The sequence below is a fragment of the Zootoca vivipara genome, chromosome 12, assembly GCF_965207765.1.
Source record: "Zootoca vivipara chromosome 12, rZooViv2.hap1.1, whole genome shotgun sequence".
Lineage (NCBI taxonomy): Eukaryota > Metazoa > Chordata > Lepidosauria > Squamata > Lacertidae > Zootoca > Zootoca vivipara.
Window position 1 is genome coordinate 16,731,483 of NC_142595.1, and position 20,077 is coordinate 16,751,559.

At 44.6% G+C, this 20,077-nt stretch overlaps 1 protein-coding gene across 4 annotated transcripts; it reads right to left on the reverse strand.

Moving 5' to 3' along the window:
• Positions 1-370: 370 nt before the first annotated feature.
• On the reverse strand, positions 371-14,869 carry NOSIP (nitric oxide synthase interacting protein). Of its 4 annotated transcripts, none has more exons than XM_035136525.3 (9): positions 14,730-14,869; positions 12,185-12,302; positions 11,223-11,328; positions 10,383-10,464; positions 9,474-9,615; positions 7,588-7,694; positions 3,956-4,143; positions 2,626-2,734; positions 371-850 (listed from the first exon to the last, which is right to left on the reverse strand). In XM_035136525.3, exons 2-9 carry the CDS (start codon positions 12,252-12,254, stop codon positions 779-781), a joined length of 876 nt encoding a protein of 291 aa, XP_034992416.2. In that variant the 5' UTR covers positions 12,255-12,302; positions 14,730-14,869; the 3' UTR covers positions 371-778. The 4 variants fall into 4 exon arrangements, with proteins under 4 accessions (XP_034992416.2, XP_088512106.1, XP_034992415.2 ...); XM_088655980.1 differs by having other exon boundaries at positions 12,185-12,298; positions 14,730-14,779; XM_035136524.3 differs by having other exon boundaries at positions 12,185-12,298; positions 14,698-14,775.
• Between the last annotated feature and the right edge of the window lie 5,208 nt (positions 14,870-20,077).

Consider the following 20,077-nt stretch of genomic DNA (forward strand, 5'->3'; position numbering starts at 1 on the left):
TTCTTACCTGGCAATATATAGCAAATCGTGTTGTGTTCTATGCAAAAATCACAACATGATGAAAACTGAAGCCAGCCAATGCTTCTCTTGATTCCTGTTGCTGGCTCATCTTTCCCCTGCCTCCTGCACAAGACACATTCCTGCACAATCACAAGAGCAGGCGCTTGCAGAAAAAAAAAACATGAAGGCAGCCAATGCCTCTACGTAGCTCCATCCTTATTTCAGACACTGGTATATCAGTATATTGTGATGTTTAGCTGGTGATATACCATGATGTTGAAAACCAGATATTGCTCTTGAACTCCAGGAGGTCTACTTCCAAGTGGACCTGTACAAGACTCAAAGTAGACTATAAGTCTCCTTGCATTAATAACTTCATTAATTTTGGCTTTTATTACCAGCACTGCTGCTTTTTTGGGGGGGGTACATTTCTCTGTCTTTTGAACATGTAGAGCGAGTATCAAAATGCAGCAGACACTGACTTGCACCCCGACACAGTGCTGTTTACAAAGAATTTTTAAAGTCCATTGTCACCATGGCAAAACATATCCACTTAAAAAAAATGAAACAAGACTTTGCGTGGTTAATTAAAGCGGCAGAAATGCACTGAAAAGTGGGGGATGAACGAAGATATATAAACACAAGTGAACTAAATCCAAACGGGCTCAGAAAAGACTGAACCTAGTCCAACCAATGCAATGTTCGGCGCTTTCAGGGAGCACGTCTTGGGCAGCCTAGAGTGGCACGCTGGCTATTCCTCTCTTCCACAAAGACAGTCTCACGCTTGCATAACAGGGCGGGACTTCTTGGCCTCCAGCTCCACGCCTGACCCTGCAAATCCTGTGCCACCCTAGAAGAAGAGAAGACAAGGGTAGATGGCAGCAGCTGTAGACCTTGGAATTTGCTTTACCTGTGGTACATACAGTGTCTTTGTTCTGCTTCTGAATGCCTATCTACCATGTTGATTGGTACTGGGGCTGCAACAGGCCCCGATTCCCAATCCCAGATGAATAAGGCAAAGCAAGAGTCCCAATCTCGCCATGTGATGCTAATGCATGTGAGAGGTGCATTTGGCAAAGGGAAATTGGGAGCTTGGAGAGGGATGCTTGACCCTTCCCCCTTGATTATCCCTTACAAAAAAACAAACAACCTCCAGACATCACAGGGAACTCCTGTGATCTCTCCCTCTCCTGAATCTGTGTCTTCCCCAACTAAAGCTTCCCTTCCATAGATGCCTCCCTGCCATGTTAATGTGACTTCAAGCTTCATGAGTGGGCAACGGGGCATGCAGAATTTCAGGGATCATCAAGGCTTTGGGTTGTATCCAACGTACACTGGTTGTACGACTAGCATTAGCACACAACCCTTTGTTTTTGTATCGTGTTTGTTGACACAGGAGAATATAGAGAATTTCAGCCCAAAGCCTACGGATTTCTGGCTAGCCACAGGACAAAAATGGCTAGGACTGCCGAGTTCTCTAAATTCACTTCACATATCTTAGGCCCGGGTTTTTTTGGGGGGGGGGTGTTAAGTAGTTTGGGAGTCCCTAATATGTCTTTTTCGAAGGCATCTGAAGGCAGCCCTGTTTAGGGAGGCTTTAAATGTTTAATAAATTATTTTATTCTATTTTTCTGTTTGAAGCCACCCAGAGTGGTTGGGGAAACCCAGCCAGATGGGCAGGGTATAAATAATAAATTATTATTATTATTACTAATAATGCAGAATACTTCTGGATTTGGCTTGCGGAGAAGATATTGAACATTGCTTACATTGTAAACAAATACAACGTGGAGTAAATCCTGACTGGAGTAAATTGATGGTGCTGCTTGAAGCTAAGTTCAGGGAGTTATCCTGCGAACATAGCATGCGAACAGTACGGTGGTGCCTTGGTTCTCAAACTTAATCTGTTCTGGAAGTCCGTTCCAAAACCAAGGTGCGCTTTCCCATAGAAAGTAATGCAAAATGGATTAATCCATTCCAGACTTTTTAAAAACAACCCCTAAAACAGCAATTTAACATGAAGTTTACTATCTAACAAGACCATTGCGCCATAAAATGAACGCTATAAACAACGTAGTGCAGTCACACAATCTATGAATCAGAAGCTGAACTGGGTTCCACACAGTCACAAAAACAAAACAAAAAAGAGCTGCAAAAAGAAAAGAAAAAAACGCAAAATAAACAGCAAAAACAGACAGACCTCAGCATAACGCTCAATATGGAAAGTGTGACACTCAAAACGGAGCATGTTTGGCTTCCAAAAAAGGTTTGCAAACCGGAACACTTACTTCCGGGTTTGCAGTGTTTGGCTTCCAAGTTGTTTGAGAACCAAGGCTCCGCTGTACTGTACTGAAAGGATTAGCAATACTGAGGGAAAACTTGGATGTTTCAATCACATGGGACAGGACTATGGGGCACAGAAGAAGTGATTTTCCTAAAGCATAGCTGAAGAGCTGCAGCATCGTGGAATGGCTCTTCCTGCAATGCCACAGGTGACAAGTAAAGATGCGATTCATTTCTCAGAAGGTGAAATCAACCCTGAATTAACGATGCCTTTTGACACCTTGGATGCAGCAATGGGAGTTGATGAAGGATTGCAGAAGGGGGTTAGACAGTCACTCTCACCCGCTGTAGAACGATGATGTCCTGGTCAGTCAGCTTCTCTCCATTCACTGGATCAACCATGTCCTTCTTGATGAGTCTCTCCACGCACTCCAGTGTCACCACAGAGCCCCTTGGGAGAAGGAAGGAAGGACACGCCTCTTATTTGCTGCTAAGTATAAGGTCTGGATTCCCACACTTTGCTACTTACAACCATTCCATATCTCGCATACATGCAGAAAACCTCCCATCCCCTACAAAAATTACATAATGTTATGGTTTAAGAGAAAATTGTATGGAAATGACATATCGTTGGTATCTAACACCGAGTAAATTGGCAAAAATGTATAAATCGAACAAATGCTGGAAATGTAAAGAGAAAGAAGGTTCTTTTTATCATGTGTGGTGGTCTTGTAGTAAGGTTAAAGCAGGGGTCAGCAAACTTTTTCAGCAGGGGGCCGGTCCACTGCCCCTCAGACCTTGTGGGGGGCCGGACTATAGTTTGGGGGGGGGGAAATGAACGAATTCCTATGCCCCACAAATAACCAGATATGCATTCTAAATAAAAGGACACATTCTACTCATGTAAAAAAAACACCAGACAGGCCCCACAAATAACCCAGAGATGCATTTTAAATAAAAGGACACATTCTACTCATAAAAACATGCTGATTCCCGGACCGCCCGCGGGCCAGATTTAGAAGGTGATTGGGCCGCATCTGGCCCCCGGGCCTTAGTTTGGAAACCCCTGGGTTAAAGCTTACTGGGAAATGATATACAATGAACTGAAAAGGATTGGTTTTTTTAAAAAAAAATATTTTGAACAACAGAAGCTTTTCTTTTGGGAATTTTAGGGACAAAACTACCTAAATCGTATATAAATTTATTTATGTATGCTACTACTGCAGCAAGAATGCTACTCACCCCAAAATGGAAAGAAGCAGAAGTCCCAGAAAAGGAAGAATGGATATAAAAAGTCGTGGTATATGCAGAAATGGCGAAACTTACCGGAATAATAAGAAATCAATATGACGAACTTTTTATAAAAGAATGGAAATGGTATACTGAGTATTTACAGATAAATTGTAAACAGATAAAAACATTAGCAGGATTATTGTGACAACCTGCAGTTTCACAAGAGTTTATATTTAGAGTAGATAGTTAAATGAACAAGTGAAATGAAACTGGATATGCAGAAGATACTAAAAAATAATAAGGAACCACAGAAAGAGGGGGAAGGAAGACAAATTTTGAAATGGTACTAATGAAATGTATAAACTTGAAAAGTATAAATAAAAACTTTTTTTAAAAAAAAAGACCTCCCATCCCTGAGATGTCCCATCCCATCACTCACGATGGACGCAGAACAGCACATGGGACAGAGTTTCCAAGCATGTCTCGTGTGACAGCACACACATAGCGGTCCTGCCGGTTGATCAGCCCTACTCGATCAACGCTAGCATCCACTGGGGTGAAGTGCACCGGGATCAGGTCCTTCAACTTCAGGGGTCTCATACTCATGGGACAGTACACACACTTGTCCTAGAATGACAAAGAGCACGGCAAGTTGAGAGGCAAAGTATGAATTAGAAACAACAGAGGCAAATGGGTTAGAGCAAATATTGGCACTGTCTGAAACACCCACCTACCCACCTATTCCAGGATGCTACAGAGCTCAGTCAAATGTTCAAGATACAGTCATACCTCGACATCCAAACGTTTCGACTTCCGAAGTCGACAACCCCTTTTCGCTGCATGCGCCCGGTGCGTACACATTCCGCCCGCGCGCTTCAAGATTCGAAAACCTCGACTTACGAAGACGGCTACAGAACAGATCGTCTTCGTAAGTCGAGGTACCACGGTACTGAAGATTCTGAGACACAAGATATTAAAATCCCGGGAATAAACCTGGAAGCAGAAGCTACTCATGGCTAGTGAATCAGACCTGGGCACACTCTAGCCTGCGCGGATCAAAGTGAACAAAACTCAACAGAAACTGCACAGGACATTCAAATATAAATCAAGTTATGCAGGTATTTTGAAGCAGAGGGAAAGGGAACTTAATGCGTGGTTGGAAAAATTAATTTCGGCTTAAACCTTAATACAGGTAACTTGCATCTTATGTGAGGGTTTGGTTCTGGAGGTCCATGCAGAAACACATAAAACCAGGACCCCCTGGAACTGGCCCCCGCTGTTTACCTGGCTTTGGGAAGGCAATGTGAGGGCTGGGTAATCCTGCAATCACAGCAGTGTGCATGTGGGTTGGGGAAATAAATACGGTCGTACCTTGGAAGTCAAATGGAATCCGTCCCGGAAGTTCATTCAACTTCCAAAATGTTCGGAAACCAAAGCACGGCTTCTGATTGGCTGCAGGAAGCTCCTACAGCCAATTGGAAGCCACGGAAGCCCCGCCGGACGTTTGGCTTCCAAAAATAGTTCTCAAAGCAGAACACTCATTTCCGGGTTTGCGGTGTGTGGGGGCCAAAACGTTTGAGAACTAAGCTGTTCAGAAACCAAGGTACAACTGTAACTGGAAAGTGAGTTTCCTCCTCTCCCCTTTTATTTATTTATTTCCCACCCCATGCAAGTAAAGTAAGAGTACAATGCTTATACTGTATTATAATTTTGTATAAAAAGAATGGGGAAATAGTGATGAAATCAAACAGTCATGACTTTAAATGTTGAAAAAAAGTGTGATGTGGGTTTTACAAAAATCAGAAGTATCAGAACATTTTCAGGGAATTTTTATCTGATACTAAAATTTATTACGATCTAGTTTAGTGTTTCATTTGGCTTTAATAATCAAATCTAAAAGAAAAGTATGCACTATAGCTCATCCTCCCCACCCAACCCCTTGCCAAAAGTACTGTAACTGAAATATTTTAATGGGGGGGGGTGGAAACCAAGAGAGTAGATTTTATGTGGTTTAGACGGCTGACCAAATTACAAGTTTTGGTAGGAAATTGTTTTAATTGAATTACTTTTAAGACACGTCAGCTCAACAGCATAAAAAGTAAACATTATAAGGAAATAAAAGAAAAAAAGCATTGCATTGGAAAATGGTTTGTCAACAGGCAGCTGTGTATTCAGCTAGTTAAATAATACGGTTGGTCATCTGGGGGGGGGGAGTTATATCCAGTTTTGAAACTGCGTAATTTTACTAGAATCGTATCCATTATATTACAAATGAGTTTTAGGAAACAATGCATTTTCAGAAATCAAAGATGTTCATAGAAAAGTGTAGCAGCAAAATGTCCTGTTGGGGGAAATTTCCCTGCTCACGTTACTGGGATTGGGTGGAGCTTCCTGGAGGTACTTTTGAAGGTGCAGGTTACCCAACCCAATCTTTGCTGCAGCTCACCGTAATACACTGGAAGTGAAAAACCTATGGCCCTCCAGATGTTGCTGAACTACAGCTTCCATCATCCCTGACCATTTTGGGGGTGGGCTAATAGGAGCTTTCTACTTGCAGATTAGGGACGCGGGTGGCACTGTGGGTTAACCCACAGAGCCTAGGGCTTGCCGATCAGAAGGTGGGCGGTTCGAATCCCTGCGATGGAGTGAGCTCCCGTTGCTTAGTCCCAGCTCCTGCCAACCTAGCAGTTGGAAAGCATGTCAAAGTGCAAGTAGATAAATAGGTACCGCTACAGCGCGAAGGTAAACGGCGTTTCCGTGTGCTGCTCTGGTTTGCCAGAAGCGGATTTGTCATGCTGGCCACATGACCTGGAAGCTATACGCCGGCTCCCTCGGCCAGTAACTCGAGATGAGCGCCGCAACCCTAGAGTCGGTCACAACTGGACCTAATGGTCAGGGGTCCCTTTACCTTTACTTGCAGATTAAGCCTGCAGAACACTCTTAGGCTGCAGTCCTGTACTCGCTCACCTAGGAGTAAACCTCCATGAAATTAACTGCATTTACCTGTGTCCAGGGCAGCCATCTATCAGCTCCATCTGGTACGCAGGCTGAGACCCTACCTGCCTGCAGACTGTTTCGCTAGTGGTGCATGCTCTAGTGATCTCCCGCTTGGACTACTGTAATGCGCTCTATGTGGGGCCACCTTTGAAGGTGACCCGGAAACTACAACTAATCCAGAATGCGGCAGCTAGACTGGTGACTGGGAGCGGCCGCCGAGACCACATAACACCAGTCTTGAAAGATCTACATTGGCTCCCCGTACGTTTCCGAGCACAGTTCAAAGTGTTCGTGCTGACCTTTAAAGCCCTAAATGGCCTTGGTCCAGTATACCTGAAGGAGTGTCTCCACCCCCATCATTCTGCCCGGACACTGAGGTCCAGTACCGAGGGCCTTCTGGCGGTTCCCTCGTTGCAAGAAGCCAAGTTGCAGGGAACCAGGCAGAGGGCCTTCTCGGTGGTGGCGCCCGCCCTGTGGAATGCCCTCCCATCAGATGTCAAAGAGAAAAACAGCTACCAGATTTTTAGAAGACATCTGAAGGCAGCCCTGTTTAGGGAGGCTTTTAATGTTTAATTGATTATTTTATTTCATTTTTCTGTTGGAAGCCGCCCAGAGTGGCTGGGGAAACCCAGCCAGATGGGCGGGGTATAAATAAATAAATTTATTATTATTATTATTAGACATATGTGTTGTGCTGCCAGCTTCACAGCAGCAGAATACACTAGTTGGACCTTCTGATACCTTTCAACTCCACAGCCACACGGGAGGGAAAAACCAAATGACAAAAAAAGGGCAATCCCAACAGGAAGACAGTATCTTCCTAATCTCAAAGACAGCAATTAGCTCAATGCAGTTATCTCCTCAGGACTTCTCCCAAGAACTCTGGAAGCGCAGTTTTGTGACCATGGCAGAAGTTCTCTATTCCAAGAGTTTCCCTTTTCTGGGTGTGTTGGAGACACTGTGACAGGTAAATTGGTTTAAATTTGTAGTGCAGACACTCCCCAAGGAAGACACGTCCCCGTCAGAAACGGGGCAAAGCGTGAGCCGGGAAAAGGAATGACAAAAGGAACTCACTGGCTTCGGAATGACTTTGGTCTTGGCCTCTGGGGTCAGTGAAGGAATCCAAAAGCTAGGCAGTTGTTTGGCTTTGTCTTCATTGCTGGGTCCAGGCTGAGCATCTCCTGTAATCCACAGAACAGGGCAGTTATTAAGTGCAATAGTTTCCCAAGAAAGAGGTGAAAATCTAAGGCGGTGTGTGGAAAGACATGGCTGTATAGCAGGAGCAGAAAACCTTCAACATGCAGGCCAATCTTGGCCCATGCGGCCATTTCTCCCAAACTGCAGCCACCTGCCAATCAGTGGAGGCCACTGGGGGATATCAGCCAACGGGCAGGGGAAAAGGTTCAATCCTGCAGAGTGCTGCTTAATAAATATAATAATAATAATAATAATAATAATAATAATAATAATAATAATAATACCCCACCCATCTGGCTGGGTTCCCCCAGCCACTCTTGGCGGCTCCCAAGAGAATTAATGATAATAATAATAAAAATGATAAAAGATCAGACATTAAAAACTTCCCTGAACAGGGCTGCCTTCAGATGTCTTCTAAAAGTCAGATAATTGTTTATTTCCTTGACATCTGATGGGAGGGCATTCCACAGGGCGGGTGCCACTACTGACAAGGCCCCCTGCCTGGATCCCTGTAACTTTGCTTCTCGCAGTGAGAGAACCACCAGAAGGCCCTCGGAGCTGGACCTCAGTGTCCGGTCTGGACAATGGGGATGGAGACACACCTCCTTTAGGTATACTGGGCCAAGGCCATTTAGGGCTTTAAGGGTCAGCACCACGACTTTGAATTGTGCTCGGAAACGTACTGGGAGCCAAGGTAGGTCTTTCAGGACTGGTGTTATATGGTCTCGGTGGCCACTTCCAGTCACCAGTCTAGCTGCCGCATTCTGGGTTTGTTGTAGTTTCTGAGTCGCTTTGCCATTGTGTTCCCTGCAGGGAATGTGCTGACACAGCAGACCCCTGAAGAGAGCAGGATTGTACTAGCTAGTGAGCAGAGAGTTCAGTCCTGCTGCTTCATTCCTTGTGGGGAATGCACTGGCGGAACAGTCCCCTCCCACCTATCAGACCCCTGACCACATCGTGATGTCAGAAGAATGACAGGTGGGTGGCCCCACCCACCTGTCAAAGTTAGCTTTTGCAGGGGTGCAGAGAGATAAAGATCTAGCCCTCCGAGTGAAAAAAGATTCCCTAACCCTGCTGTACAAGATTAGGGACACTGGAACTCACCTACAGACTAGCCCTGCTGAATTTTTGACAGGATCCAGCACCTACTAACTTAGGCATCCCTTAAGCTGAACCCTAGTAGTCCAGTTGACCACAACCCTCAGCAAAAGCTTCAAACACTGTAACAAAACTCAACAGGTACCCAGGACCACACAACCCTCTTTGCTCTATGCTTGGGAGAAGGGTTCACACCTCATTGCGGCCACCCACAATTCCCCTAGGGGGTTTCACTTCACACATGAGGAGTTGCGGGTTTGAGACAAATATTCAAAGAGGCTGACAGCTGGAGAGCTACAAAGAAAAGGGGGGCTGTGGAGATGTGGGAAGAGCTTTAAACCAGGGTGAAAAAAGTGTGATCGTGGCAATGGGAGATAAACTGTGGACAGCATGTGATCCAGGGACACTCGAGCCACAGTGTTGTGTTTTAGGGCACTGCCAAAACCCAAAGAAAACCAAAGAGCATCTCTAAGATCACTGCATCGCTGCAGAACAGAGAGGACCAGAACAGAGAAGGGTGGGGAGAGATATTACTATGAACCACAGGTAAGATTTGTACTCTAAGGAGTAACTGGGAGGCGTAATTCACTTTCTTTACACTTTTCTTATTTCTCGCACTTTTGTCACTCGGCCCTGTCCCAAATCCTCTGCTCCTCTGCACTGACCTGCCTTGCGATCAAAAGGGTTGAGAGGTTTGCTGACAATGCTCATCTCTTTGTCGAGGAAATTCTTCACTTTGGACTCTTTGGCAGCCTTGCTCAACTCTGCCAACTCCGTCTTCTTCTCATTCTTCTGCTTTTCGTAGGCCTGCAGTTGTGCACAGGAATAAAAATTGTCATGGCAAAGACAAAGCTCTCCTGCTAAAATACGGAAGGGGCACATGCCTTGCTATGATCCAAGTGAGAGAGACACGATGAAAGTTAAGAGAGAGAACAGGCATTGGGCAGAAAGCACAGAGCAGCCTTCAGCTGTTTTGGAGTACCACCATAAGCACTTTACATTAATTTATTTTTTAAAAAAACAACTATTGAACAACAATTTAAACCATCACAGTTCTAAAGTTCTCGCCACACTTTCTGTTATACCCTTCTGTGAAGTCCTCCCCTTAAGACTTGTAGGCCCCACTGGGCAGATGGCATCAGTGGCTACTGGTTCTTAGAGGCAATTCCTGTTGAAGGCACTGAAGCAAGAGTGGTGTTTTAAGTGCCCTCTTCCCTGCCCTATATGCCTGTCTTGCACTGGGTTGGAAGCAAGGCACACAGGAGCGCATCCCCAAAGGAAGGGTGCTACACGAAGCGAGCCTATTTCACACAGGTTCTTAAAAGATGGAAGCACTAGCCTGAGCTCCTTGGAGGCAGGGGAGAAAACAAACGTAGCAGATTAAAAAGAGCTAGCCTGGTTTCCCTGTGGCTTGGCATATATATTTCATTTTACCAGTTCTCCTGAGTGCTACTTCCTCGCCTTTTGTAAAATATTGATGCAGTGCTCTCTCACCCATCTATTAAACTAGCTGACAGGTGTGAACATACAAATCTGGCTCTTCAGATTAGCATACTAGCCACTTCTCTTGTTACCTTCATTTGCCGGGCAATCTCCTTTTTCTGGTGCAGGATGTACTCTAAGATGGCTTCTTTTTCATACAGGTATCCATCAGGGCTGGAGAGGGACATAGGCAGGATGAGAATCACTATTAAATGCCATTTCCATAAAGGCTCCCCTGCAAGCTGCAGAGCACCATAGGAGTATCCATATGAACCCCAAAGGTCAAGGGTACACCTGGGAGGTCATGCCACCAAACCAAGATATCATTCTACAGCAGAAGGGGACATTATAGTCCTGTGATAAATAGTTCCTGCTCAGTTATGGACAGGTGTATGTTAGCCACAATTTGTCATCTACGAAACGGGAATGTAATCCCTGCTTCCCAGCGGCAGAAGAGAATTTGACTCTACAGTCATACCTTGGAAGTCAAACGGAATCTGTACCAGAAGTCCGTTCGACTTCCAAAACCAAAGCACAGCTTCTGATTGGCTGCAGGAAGCTCCTCCAGCTAATCGGAAGCAGTGCTGTATGTTCGGCTTCCAAAAATCGTTCGAAAACCGGAACACTCTATTCCAGATTTCGATCGTTTGGGAGCCAAGGCTTTTGAGATCCAAGGTACAGGAGTCTGCATGAATAAGAACACAAACAATTATTATCTCAACAGGCATATATAGGGAGTGATCAAATAATTTCACTTAACTCTGCGAGTCAATGAAAGAAGCAACTTTGTGTGTATGCATGCATGCTGGATCCAGGTTTAGAGATCCACTGCTTTATTAGCAAACTGCAAGAAAGGCATGTGGTTAAGTAGTGTAGCAGATCTCCGATTTAATACACTGAACACTCTCCCATGGGCCTTGCCAGATATTTACGTCACAACAGGGTCCTTGCAGGGCTGCAGGGAGAGGCAGCAGCAGTCAAAATCCTTAACAGCATCTTTGCTCAGACGGACGTTCTGGGTCCCGTATCCAGAGGCAGCTGGGGAAAGGTGGGGGGGGGAGAGAGCAATGGTCACATTAAGGCCGCATTAATGAAAAGAGCTTGCCTGCCTAAGAGGGTCTGCTAAATCTCTAAATCCAGAAAGGGAAAACACTTGGTAAAATATCTGCTCAGAGAAGCCCAGGTTGTCAAGTGACCTGCTCAGGACTGCTCACCTGATGGCTAACAGTTTAAGGGCTGGCAATCCATAATCTCCTCCAGCAATAGAGAGAGAAGGCGGAATTAGCCTGGAGTTGCATAGCTTAATTTCCACCTGAGTTTCAATGAAACACTGGGTGGTGTTAAATCAGACCACAGGGTGTGCCCAATACTCCTGACTATCCCGGAGATTCTCCCAATTCTCACCTGGCTATACGCAAATGTACCAGTGATTTGCCTCTCTGTTTTGACCTTTATTCTCTCACTGCACTAGCCCTGGAGCAGTGCTCAAATTCCATAGTGGTGAAAGGGAGGCTGCTGGTTCCAAGCTTTTGTGGTAGCTCCCTTAAACCACTGCTTTTATGAAGGCTACAGGGAAGGAGAACCATTTTCACACTTAGGGAGAGTTGTATGGTAGTAGGGCTTGTAGATTTCACTAAGGCCCCCACCCCCACCCCCAGCTTCCCCTGTAGATTCAGGTTCCCTCAACTTCCCTATCTAGCAACAGTCCTGGTTTTAGTTGCCCCAACTCACAATTTTGTTCTCCCAAACCTAGCCAGGGTTTCCCCTTCATTCAGAATCTTGGGGTCCTCACCTGCAGCCCCACCACTGCCATCGTAGCACAAGGCTCCCCCTACAGCACTGCCGACACCCTTCAAGTCTCAATCCAGAGTCCTACAGAAAGCAGCCTCCTCACCTGTGTCCTTTTTCTTTTCATGGTAGGTGTAGACAGCTCCTGCTGTGCAGTTCTTGCCATGGCGCGTCATGCCAGCTTAGATGGGCAATCCAGGAAGAAGCTGGCAGTTCCTCCCTACCTTCATAAGGATATGTTTTGGTTAAGCACATTGACAGGGCCTGATCGTGTACAGTACTAGACACAAAAAAGCTCATGGGCTGTGTTGGATACGTATGCAGGTTAGAAGAGCCACAGGGTCGGAGGGGGGAGAATTAAGGAGGGGGGAATGGGGTAGATGGACAGAAAGCTCAGGAAATGTTCATGGGGTGGCTCAACAGGCTGCACCCACCTTCTTAACTGGAGGATTCAAAGATTCCTCTCTGGATATTCAAGAATCCTACTTTCAACATCTCCCAATCTCTTCCCCAGCTACATTCCCAAATCTACCACAGGCAGACTCATATCCCATTCATAGAATATTTTGCTACGGGTTCCTGTACCTTTAATTATTGTACAGCAGAGTGATTATCAACAAGTACAGCTTTACACACACACACACAGTAAGACAAGCTGCACTTCCTGCAATTCTCCAGTGTTAAAAAAACAGGATGAAACGGTCTATTCTTTTGTACCTGCTCATCCTAAATACCAAGGAGCTCTCACTACCAACTGTCCCACAACCCAGCCTGGTGTTCTCAGATGTGCCTTCTTTCATGGGATGCCAGCTCTCAAGCTCTCCTTATTTTGAAGACTAAGATCTCAGTCATACCAAGTCTTGAGGCCACTGAAATTCACCCCTCTTCACATGAGGCTGGGGGTGGGGGGGATACATTCATTATGAGCCACACTCCCAAGGAGGAAAGGTCAGATACACCTTTAAAAAACCAGCAACAGAAGTGGTTTCTTCTGTTGTTTAATGGCACAAGATGTACGTTTGCCACCTAGTGGATGTTAGCTAACCATTTCACTAGCATCTATATTGGGGGGGGGGCTGCGGCCCTCCAGAGGTTGCTGGACTACAAGTGCCACCATCCCCACTGGCCCCTCCCCAACAGCACATACAATCACTAAAATGATCTAAAACATCTGATACCTTTTTAAAAACTCTACTTGAGAATCGCCTCCACATCACCCTCAATCCCTTTTCCCTTACAACCAAGTAGCAGTGGGGAAATAATTGCTCCCCATGCTATCTTCCTGTAAAAATGCCCAAGACGCATTTACCAGTGACAGTACTAGTTGCTATTCCCAAACAAATACAGGAATAAGAGTCTGCAGCAGAATTAAGTCTTTCAGGAGAAATATCAAATGATATCACTAATTAATATCAAGAAATTGCTCCCAGACAACTTCATTCCTGCCTGCGTTCCCATTTCCCCAAAGACCATTCTGACTATTAAAATCCCCAACACACAACAAATCTCAAACTCCCCGGCAGAGCAATTAATAGAAGGATTAGAAACATTAAGAATCCTATTCTTAAAAAGTTCTGGAGAGGTATCAGGAGCATAGTACCTGAAAGTCTCACACTTCAGTGTCCCTCAATGAAAGACACAAAACACCCCAACTGACAACTCACTATAGCGTCCTCCAACATTTTAGTCTTAAAAAAATTATTAGCTTGCTCCTTGCAGTTGCACTAGATCTCCATTTTGCACACCTCCTGCATTACACAATATCCTCTCTGCTAATTTTAAAACACTTCCCACCTCAATATCACTGATTTGACAACTGCGTTCCCCTCTACTGCTCAAAGCCTTATCTGGCTCACAAGTACTCTGACTTATTTACCCTAGGCTGCAATCCTACACACACACACTTAACAAGGAGTAAGTGAAATTTCAGTGGGGCTTTCTTCTGATTGCACCCTTGTAGCCTTCTTTCTCAGAGGGCCACGCAGCTCCCCTTCATATTGAAGGGCGAAATGTCAGCCAGCAGCTACGGTATAACCTTGCACAAGATGCTGCAAGCACTTAAACTGTCTCTTCTACGTAATGTTGCAGGAGCCCTGACCACCACACTTCTCACCCACCACTCACCCCCCCTGCCACAAGCGCCATCTCTTCCCAAGACGGTTTTCCCAGCAAGTTTCCAGTCCTCATTTGCACCTGCAACCCGATCATTCCACCAGAAACACGAACATAAGTTGCTCTGTCACCGTCTCCATCCATCTCTGCCGCCAATGTTTCTCTCGCAAGAACCGGGGTTGCCCTCGCCTCCCTCTAGCAACCCTAATTAGACCAGTATCACTGGGCTACTGTTATTGTTATTGTTATTATTTCATAAATAATATCACTGGGCTAGGAAACGACAACGACAGCAGCCCTGCCCTAGCGCCTTCCCTTCCCCATCTATAGCGATACGGAGAATTTATCCGGCGAAGCTTTTCAAGAAGCGGAGACCATGTATTATTCAGTGCGAAAGGCACAGCTGCAGCGACAAGTTCAAAACTTGGCAACCCCGCCACAAACTCCTGGTCCCAACCCACACCCGTGCACCTCCCTCTCTGCCGTGCATAAGGGGTGGGGGTTTACCGTAAAACAGGCAACGTTTCTCTCTCCCCTACCTCTGCCAAGGGATCCGGAAGCAGGAAGTGCACAACCTCCGGAAGTACTTTGAAGTCCTGCCGCTCTGGAGCTGTGCATTAGCCAAAGCGTTCCCGTCACGGAGGAAACAAGGTGCGTGAGGCAGAGGGGCTGCGACACTAAGGTTCCTCTGCAGAAACGAGGCCACAAACCGAGGCGTTATTGTTGTTTAATGCCTTCAGGGTGGTGTGTGTATGTGTGTGTTTTTCTCTCTCTCTCTCTCTCTCTCTCACACACACACACACACACACATATGTATCCCTACATATACACTGTGTGTGTGTGTGTGTGTGTGTGTGTAAAACTTTTATTATATATATTATATATATATTGAAAACACACACACACACACACAAAAAGTATCAAACTTTCACATTTGCCACACTATGTACGAGTCTTATATCTGTATTTTTCAGAGTCACTATGTTCTGATATTTGACCCTATTTTGCCCATTGCTTTTTTTTTCTGGGAATTTTTTGGTGATGCACTTATATCATTGGGTATTTGTTTTAACGTAGCATATATGCTTATTTGCTACAGTTGCTATTCCTTGGTTTTCATTTCACCTCCTCTTTCCTAGAAGTTAAATAGGATTGATAAGATGTACATTAGGCATCCCCAAACTGCGGCCCTCCAGATGTTTTGGCCTACAACTCCCATGATCCCTAGCTAACAGGACCAGTGGTCGGGGGAGATGGGAATTGTAGTCCAAAACATCTGGAGGGCCGAAGTTTGGGGATGGCTGATGTACATATTGACCTAAGGAACTCTGGCGGATTATCTGTATACCAGGGGTGTGGGGGAGCTTTTTGCAGGCTGAGGGCCACATTAGCTCATGGGGAACTTTCTGAGGGCCACATGCCAGTGCTGTATGTGAGGTCAGGGATCCAATACAGGCGGCCCAAAGAAAAAATGTGGGTGGTGCAACGGCTGTGACTTGTACAGTTCAGGCAAAAGCACTCCAGGGGTATGTGGAGAGGGACCAGTGAGATGTGTGCCCTAGGAAGTCTTCTCAGGTGGGCACCATTGCCATTATAAGAGAACAAGGGAGGCATTCGTTGTGAGTTCCGGCGCCTCTTTGTCTAGAAAAACAGCACTGCTCTCTGTGATGTCTATGACTACAGCACTAACAGATATGAATACAATCCTATGTGGGAAGAAGTCCTACTGAATCTAGCGGAACCCACTTATGACTTGATTGTGCACTAAGACGATGGACGTTGTGATCTGCCATTCATGAGTTGCAACTGATGAGGTACATTTTTAACCATCAAGTACGAAAATGCGTTTTAGGACCATTACGATGTTTTAAGTATAGGATCTTTTTTTGCTTTTAAATCATGTAATCTAAAATCCAATTGAAAAGCTGTTGTTACTGTTACTTATCTACACACAAAATCTCAGGCTTCTGCTGTCCCTCTACTCCTCACCTACTGGCAGTCCTATGCACTGGGAGTACCCCATTTAATGCAGTGGTTCTTCTACGGTAGTACTTCTAAATAAACATGCATAACATAGGGGGGTAATATTACTTGCTTAAGGCATTTGTGTTGCAGCTATTTACGATATAAGAAGTGCAACCTGATCAATGGAAGGTTGATAATAAACCTTCAGTTGTACCTTTCCAAAGGAAACCAAACCTGATTAAGTGCTATACTCCTGAAACTTAGTCCTGCTTAGAGAAGTGGGACACATTTAACAATATAAAGTGGGGGGCGGGGGCGGGCGGGACAGGGGCAGAATGGTGTTGATGAGAGAAAGAATAATGCCAGAAACAAAGTTACCCTTAGTATAATTTTTGAAAAGCAGATAGTGCATAGCTGCCAAGTTATCCCTTATTTTAAGGGATTTTCCCCTATGCTGAATAGGCTTCCTCGCGAGAAAAGGGAAAACTTGGCAGCTATGAGATAGTTATGTCTGCGTTGAGCTTCCATTGTGCAGCTAAACAGAGAGGTGTGTGCATGCATGGTTTTGTTGTGTGTGTATTTTTAAATCGATTTCACTTCACTTTAAACAGATTAGGCATGTCTCTGAGTGTGAAGGGGTGGAATTGTAGAAGAAGAGCATGAAAAGAAACTGCAACCTGGATGGGGGGGCAGGGGGCAGGTGCTGCTCCCTGCCCCCCCTTAAATCAATGCAAATAAATAAAAATACATAGCTAACTGAGGTTCTGTCCCCCACCCCAACAAAAGGCCTGCCCCACCCTAACAAAAATCCTGGCTTTGCCCATGACCCAGAGTATCAAATATCATTCCTTATATGTGTGAATGAGCCATTACAGAACTGTCATATGATTACATGTTGCCTTAAAACACAATTCAATGGAATCAGTTGACACATTCTGCTGCAAGTCCTCATCAGGTGTTAGTTAGTAGCCAGAGATAACTGTAGTCGAGTGATGCTCACAATTGTGTGAATCAGCCCTAAGTGTTATCTAATTTCAAAAATCAAACCTTGGCAGGTAGGTGCTATTCAAAAACACAGACAAAATACATTCAACTTATGTCTCAGCTCATGTTCCTGGCACTACAGACCTCAAGAAACTCTTGAACACTGAAAGCCTATAAGGAAGGACAATCCATTCCTATGGCTCACTGTTCCCCCCCCCTTTCCGGGCTAAAAAACCAGCTGATTGATTGAGCAATCAAAACTGGAAAGTGCTGGCGTTTCTAGACAAACAACTGTCACAGAAACACTATACACATCAGTAATGCAGAAAAGCCACAAGCTGGATCCCTGCCAAAATATGATCTCTCTCCACAGTGAAATATGCAGAATTAAGATCAGTGTACAGGTGTAATCGACACCAGCTTGCTGACAGAATACAGTTACCCAAGTAGTGATCTCTCCACCCAGACAATTATAACAGCTGACAGTGTAGATTGTTTTGAACAGGGGTCAGCAAACTTTTTCAGCAGGGGGCTAGTCCACTGTCCCTCAGACCTTGTGGCGGCCAGACTTTTTTTTGGGGGGGGGATGAACAATTCCTATGGCCCACAAATAACCCAGAGATGCATTTTAAATAAAAGGGCACATTCTACTAATGTAAAAACACACTGATTCCTGGACCATCTGCAGGCCAGATTTAGAAAGCGATTGGGCCGGATCCAGTCCCCGGGCCTTAGTTTGATCTGCGCCTCCCCAGGAACATGCATGTTGAGATCTGATTTGCATAGTCAGCAATCTGAGTTGCTTTGATTAAGGATGAGTAAATCTGTCCATTTCAGTTCCTCACTTTTCCAATCTTAAATTCTGTTCTTCACATTAGTTTGTGATTTATTGATTTCTTTAAAAAAGTCCTCATGAAAATTCATCAGCATTTTAATGCTGATCATAAAATACACATTTTTGTATGCAGTTTTCCCTAACAAGCACATTTTTGCAAAGTCATTTCCCCTACTGTAATGCATTTGTGTGTGTAATTTTCACTAAGATATGCATTTTTTATGCACAGCTTACCCTAGTAGGTGCAAGAATAGTGCAAAGTGGTGGATTTATACTGGATCATCAACATATCATTCTGTTTTCGTAGTTGTTTTGTTATGCCTCTCCATTGCTACTGCACCAAACATTTAAAGTATGATCTTACCACTTGAAACAATCATGGCTACCCCCAAAAAACCCTGGGAAATGTAGTTTGTTCAGGGTTCTTCTAGGGTCTTAGCGCACCAAAGGAAGATGAGCAAAGCGAACCCAGAACCTCATCAGGTATGTTTATTGTGGGCTGAAAGGTAAAATGGAAAGTGGGAGAGCTAAGTCTGGGTTCTTTTCCCTGCATCATGGTACCTGCCTCTATGACACCAAAGTCAGTTGTGGGGCTGGGTGGGGGGGAATAAACCACCGCAAACATAAAGCTCAACAATGTGAAAACTCTTGGTGGGAAGTGGAGCTCCCGGCCTTGCTTGGTAAATAGACCATACAGGAAACTGAAGAGCAATATTTGGTTTCAGCGACGCAAACATGAGGAAGTGGAACTCATAATATGTCTTATAGGTCAGGTTATGACTGTAACAGCTATCTTGCTGAAAAGGAGTGAAACCGTGAGCAAAAGGGTAATAAAAAAAGCATGTCATCACAACAGGGAAGGTGCTTTTTCAAGCATTTTGACCACGTGCTTCTCCTACTCATAATGCAGTGTTTTTAACTTCAGTAGTATCCAACTTGACATCACCATAATTAACACATTTTTTCCAATTGTTTTAGGTGTATGTCCTCAGCTTGTCAATAATATGACTGTTGTATGCAACCCCAGTCTCCGAGCAGTGAGAGACTCCAGGGTTTCCTGTGCTTACCCATGGTTCTGTTTCCTTGGAATGAAGGTCAGTGAAAATGGAGTCTTTGAGTGTTGTTTCAAATATGCAAGTGTTGAGGCTTTTTCTGTGTTGTTTCAAATATACGTGATTTCACTTAAATGTATGGTACCTTGGAATGTAACCACCACATAAATTGGGAGTTGCCTGTATTCCATGAGTGGTGGAATTATACTGGATTGTCCATCCATCATTCTACTTTATTAGCTGTCTTGCGATCCTTCCCCAATCTTACGGCTTTATTGCCATCTTGAGGGGCACTCTTGCTCTACTGCACAACAAAAGACAAAGACAAGGTTGGAATTTTTGTGGTATGAATAGTTACCAGATTTCAGCAGGAAAATATCGAACATGCACCAATTGGAAATGCAGTCCAGCCCCAAACTTCTGCATGCACAAAATCCTCAATAATATAATCGTACTAAAAATTTTACGAGAGACATTGCATATATTTATGTAAATCAAGAAAACCTTTAATAATAATAATAATACCGTAATAATAATAATAATAATAATAATAATAATAATAATAATAATATAATCTTACCTCGGAAGTCAAACAGAATCCATTCCAGAAGTTCGTTCAACTTCCAAAACGTTTGGAAACCAAGGCGCAGCTTCCGATTGGCTGCAGGAAGCTTCTGCTGCCAATCAGATGCCGCGTTGGACATTCGGGTTCCAAATAATGTTCGCAAACCGGAACACTCACTTCCGAGTTTGCAGCGTTTGGGAGCCAAAACGTTCAGCTCACAAGGTGTTTGTCAACCAAGCTATGGCTGTACACAATAAAAAGGATATCTGGAGAAGGCCAAGAATCTCAGGCAAGGGAGGGGGGAGGCACCAAACAGCATACGCAGAATACTGTACGATTTCTAGCCTCTGAACATTGCACTGCTTCCTTCATTTCAGCTCTATTAAAAGACCCCTAACGCTGACTTTGGATGTGATATATATCAGCCTTAAATTAAGACCAACCATGCCGCTGAAGGATCCTCATAGAAAACGAACTGTATGTGTA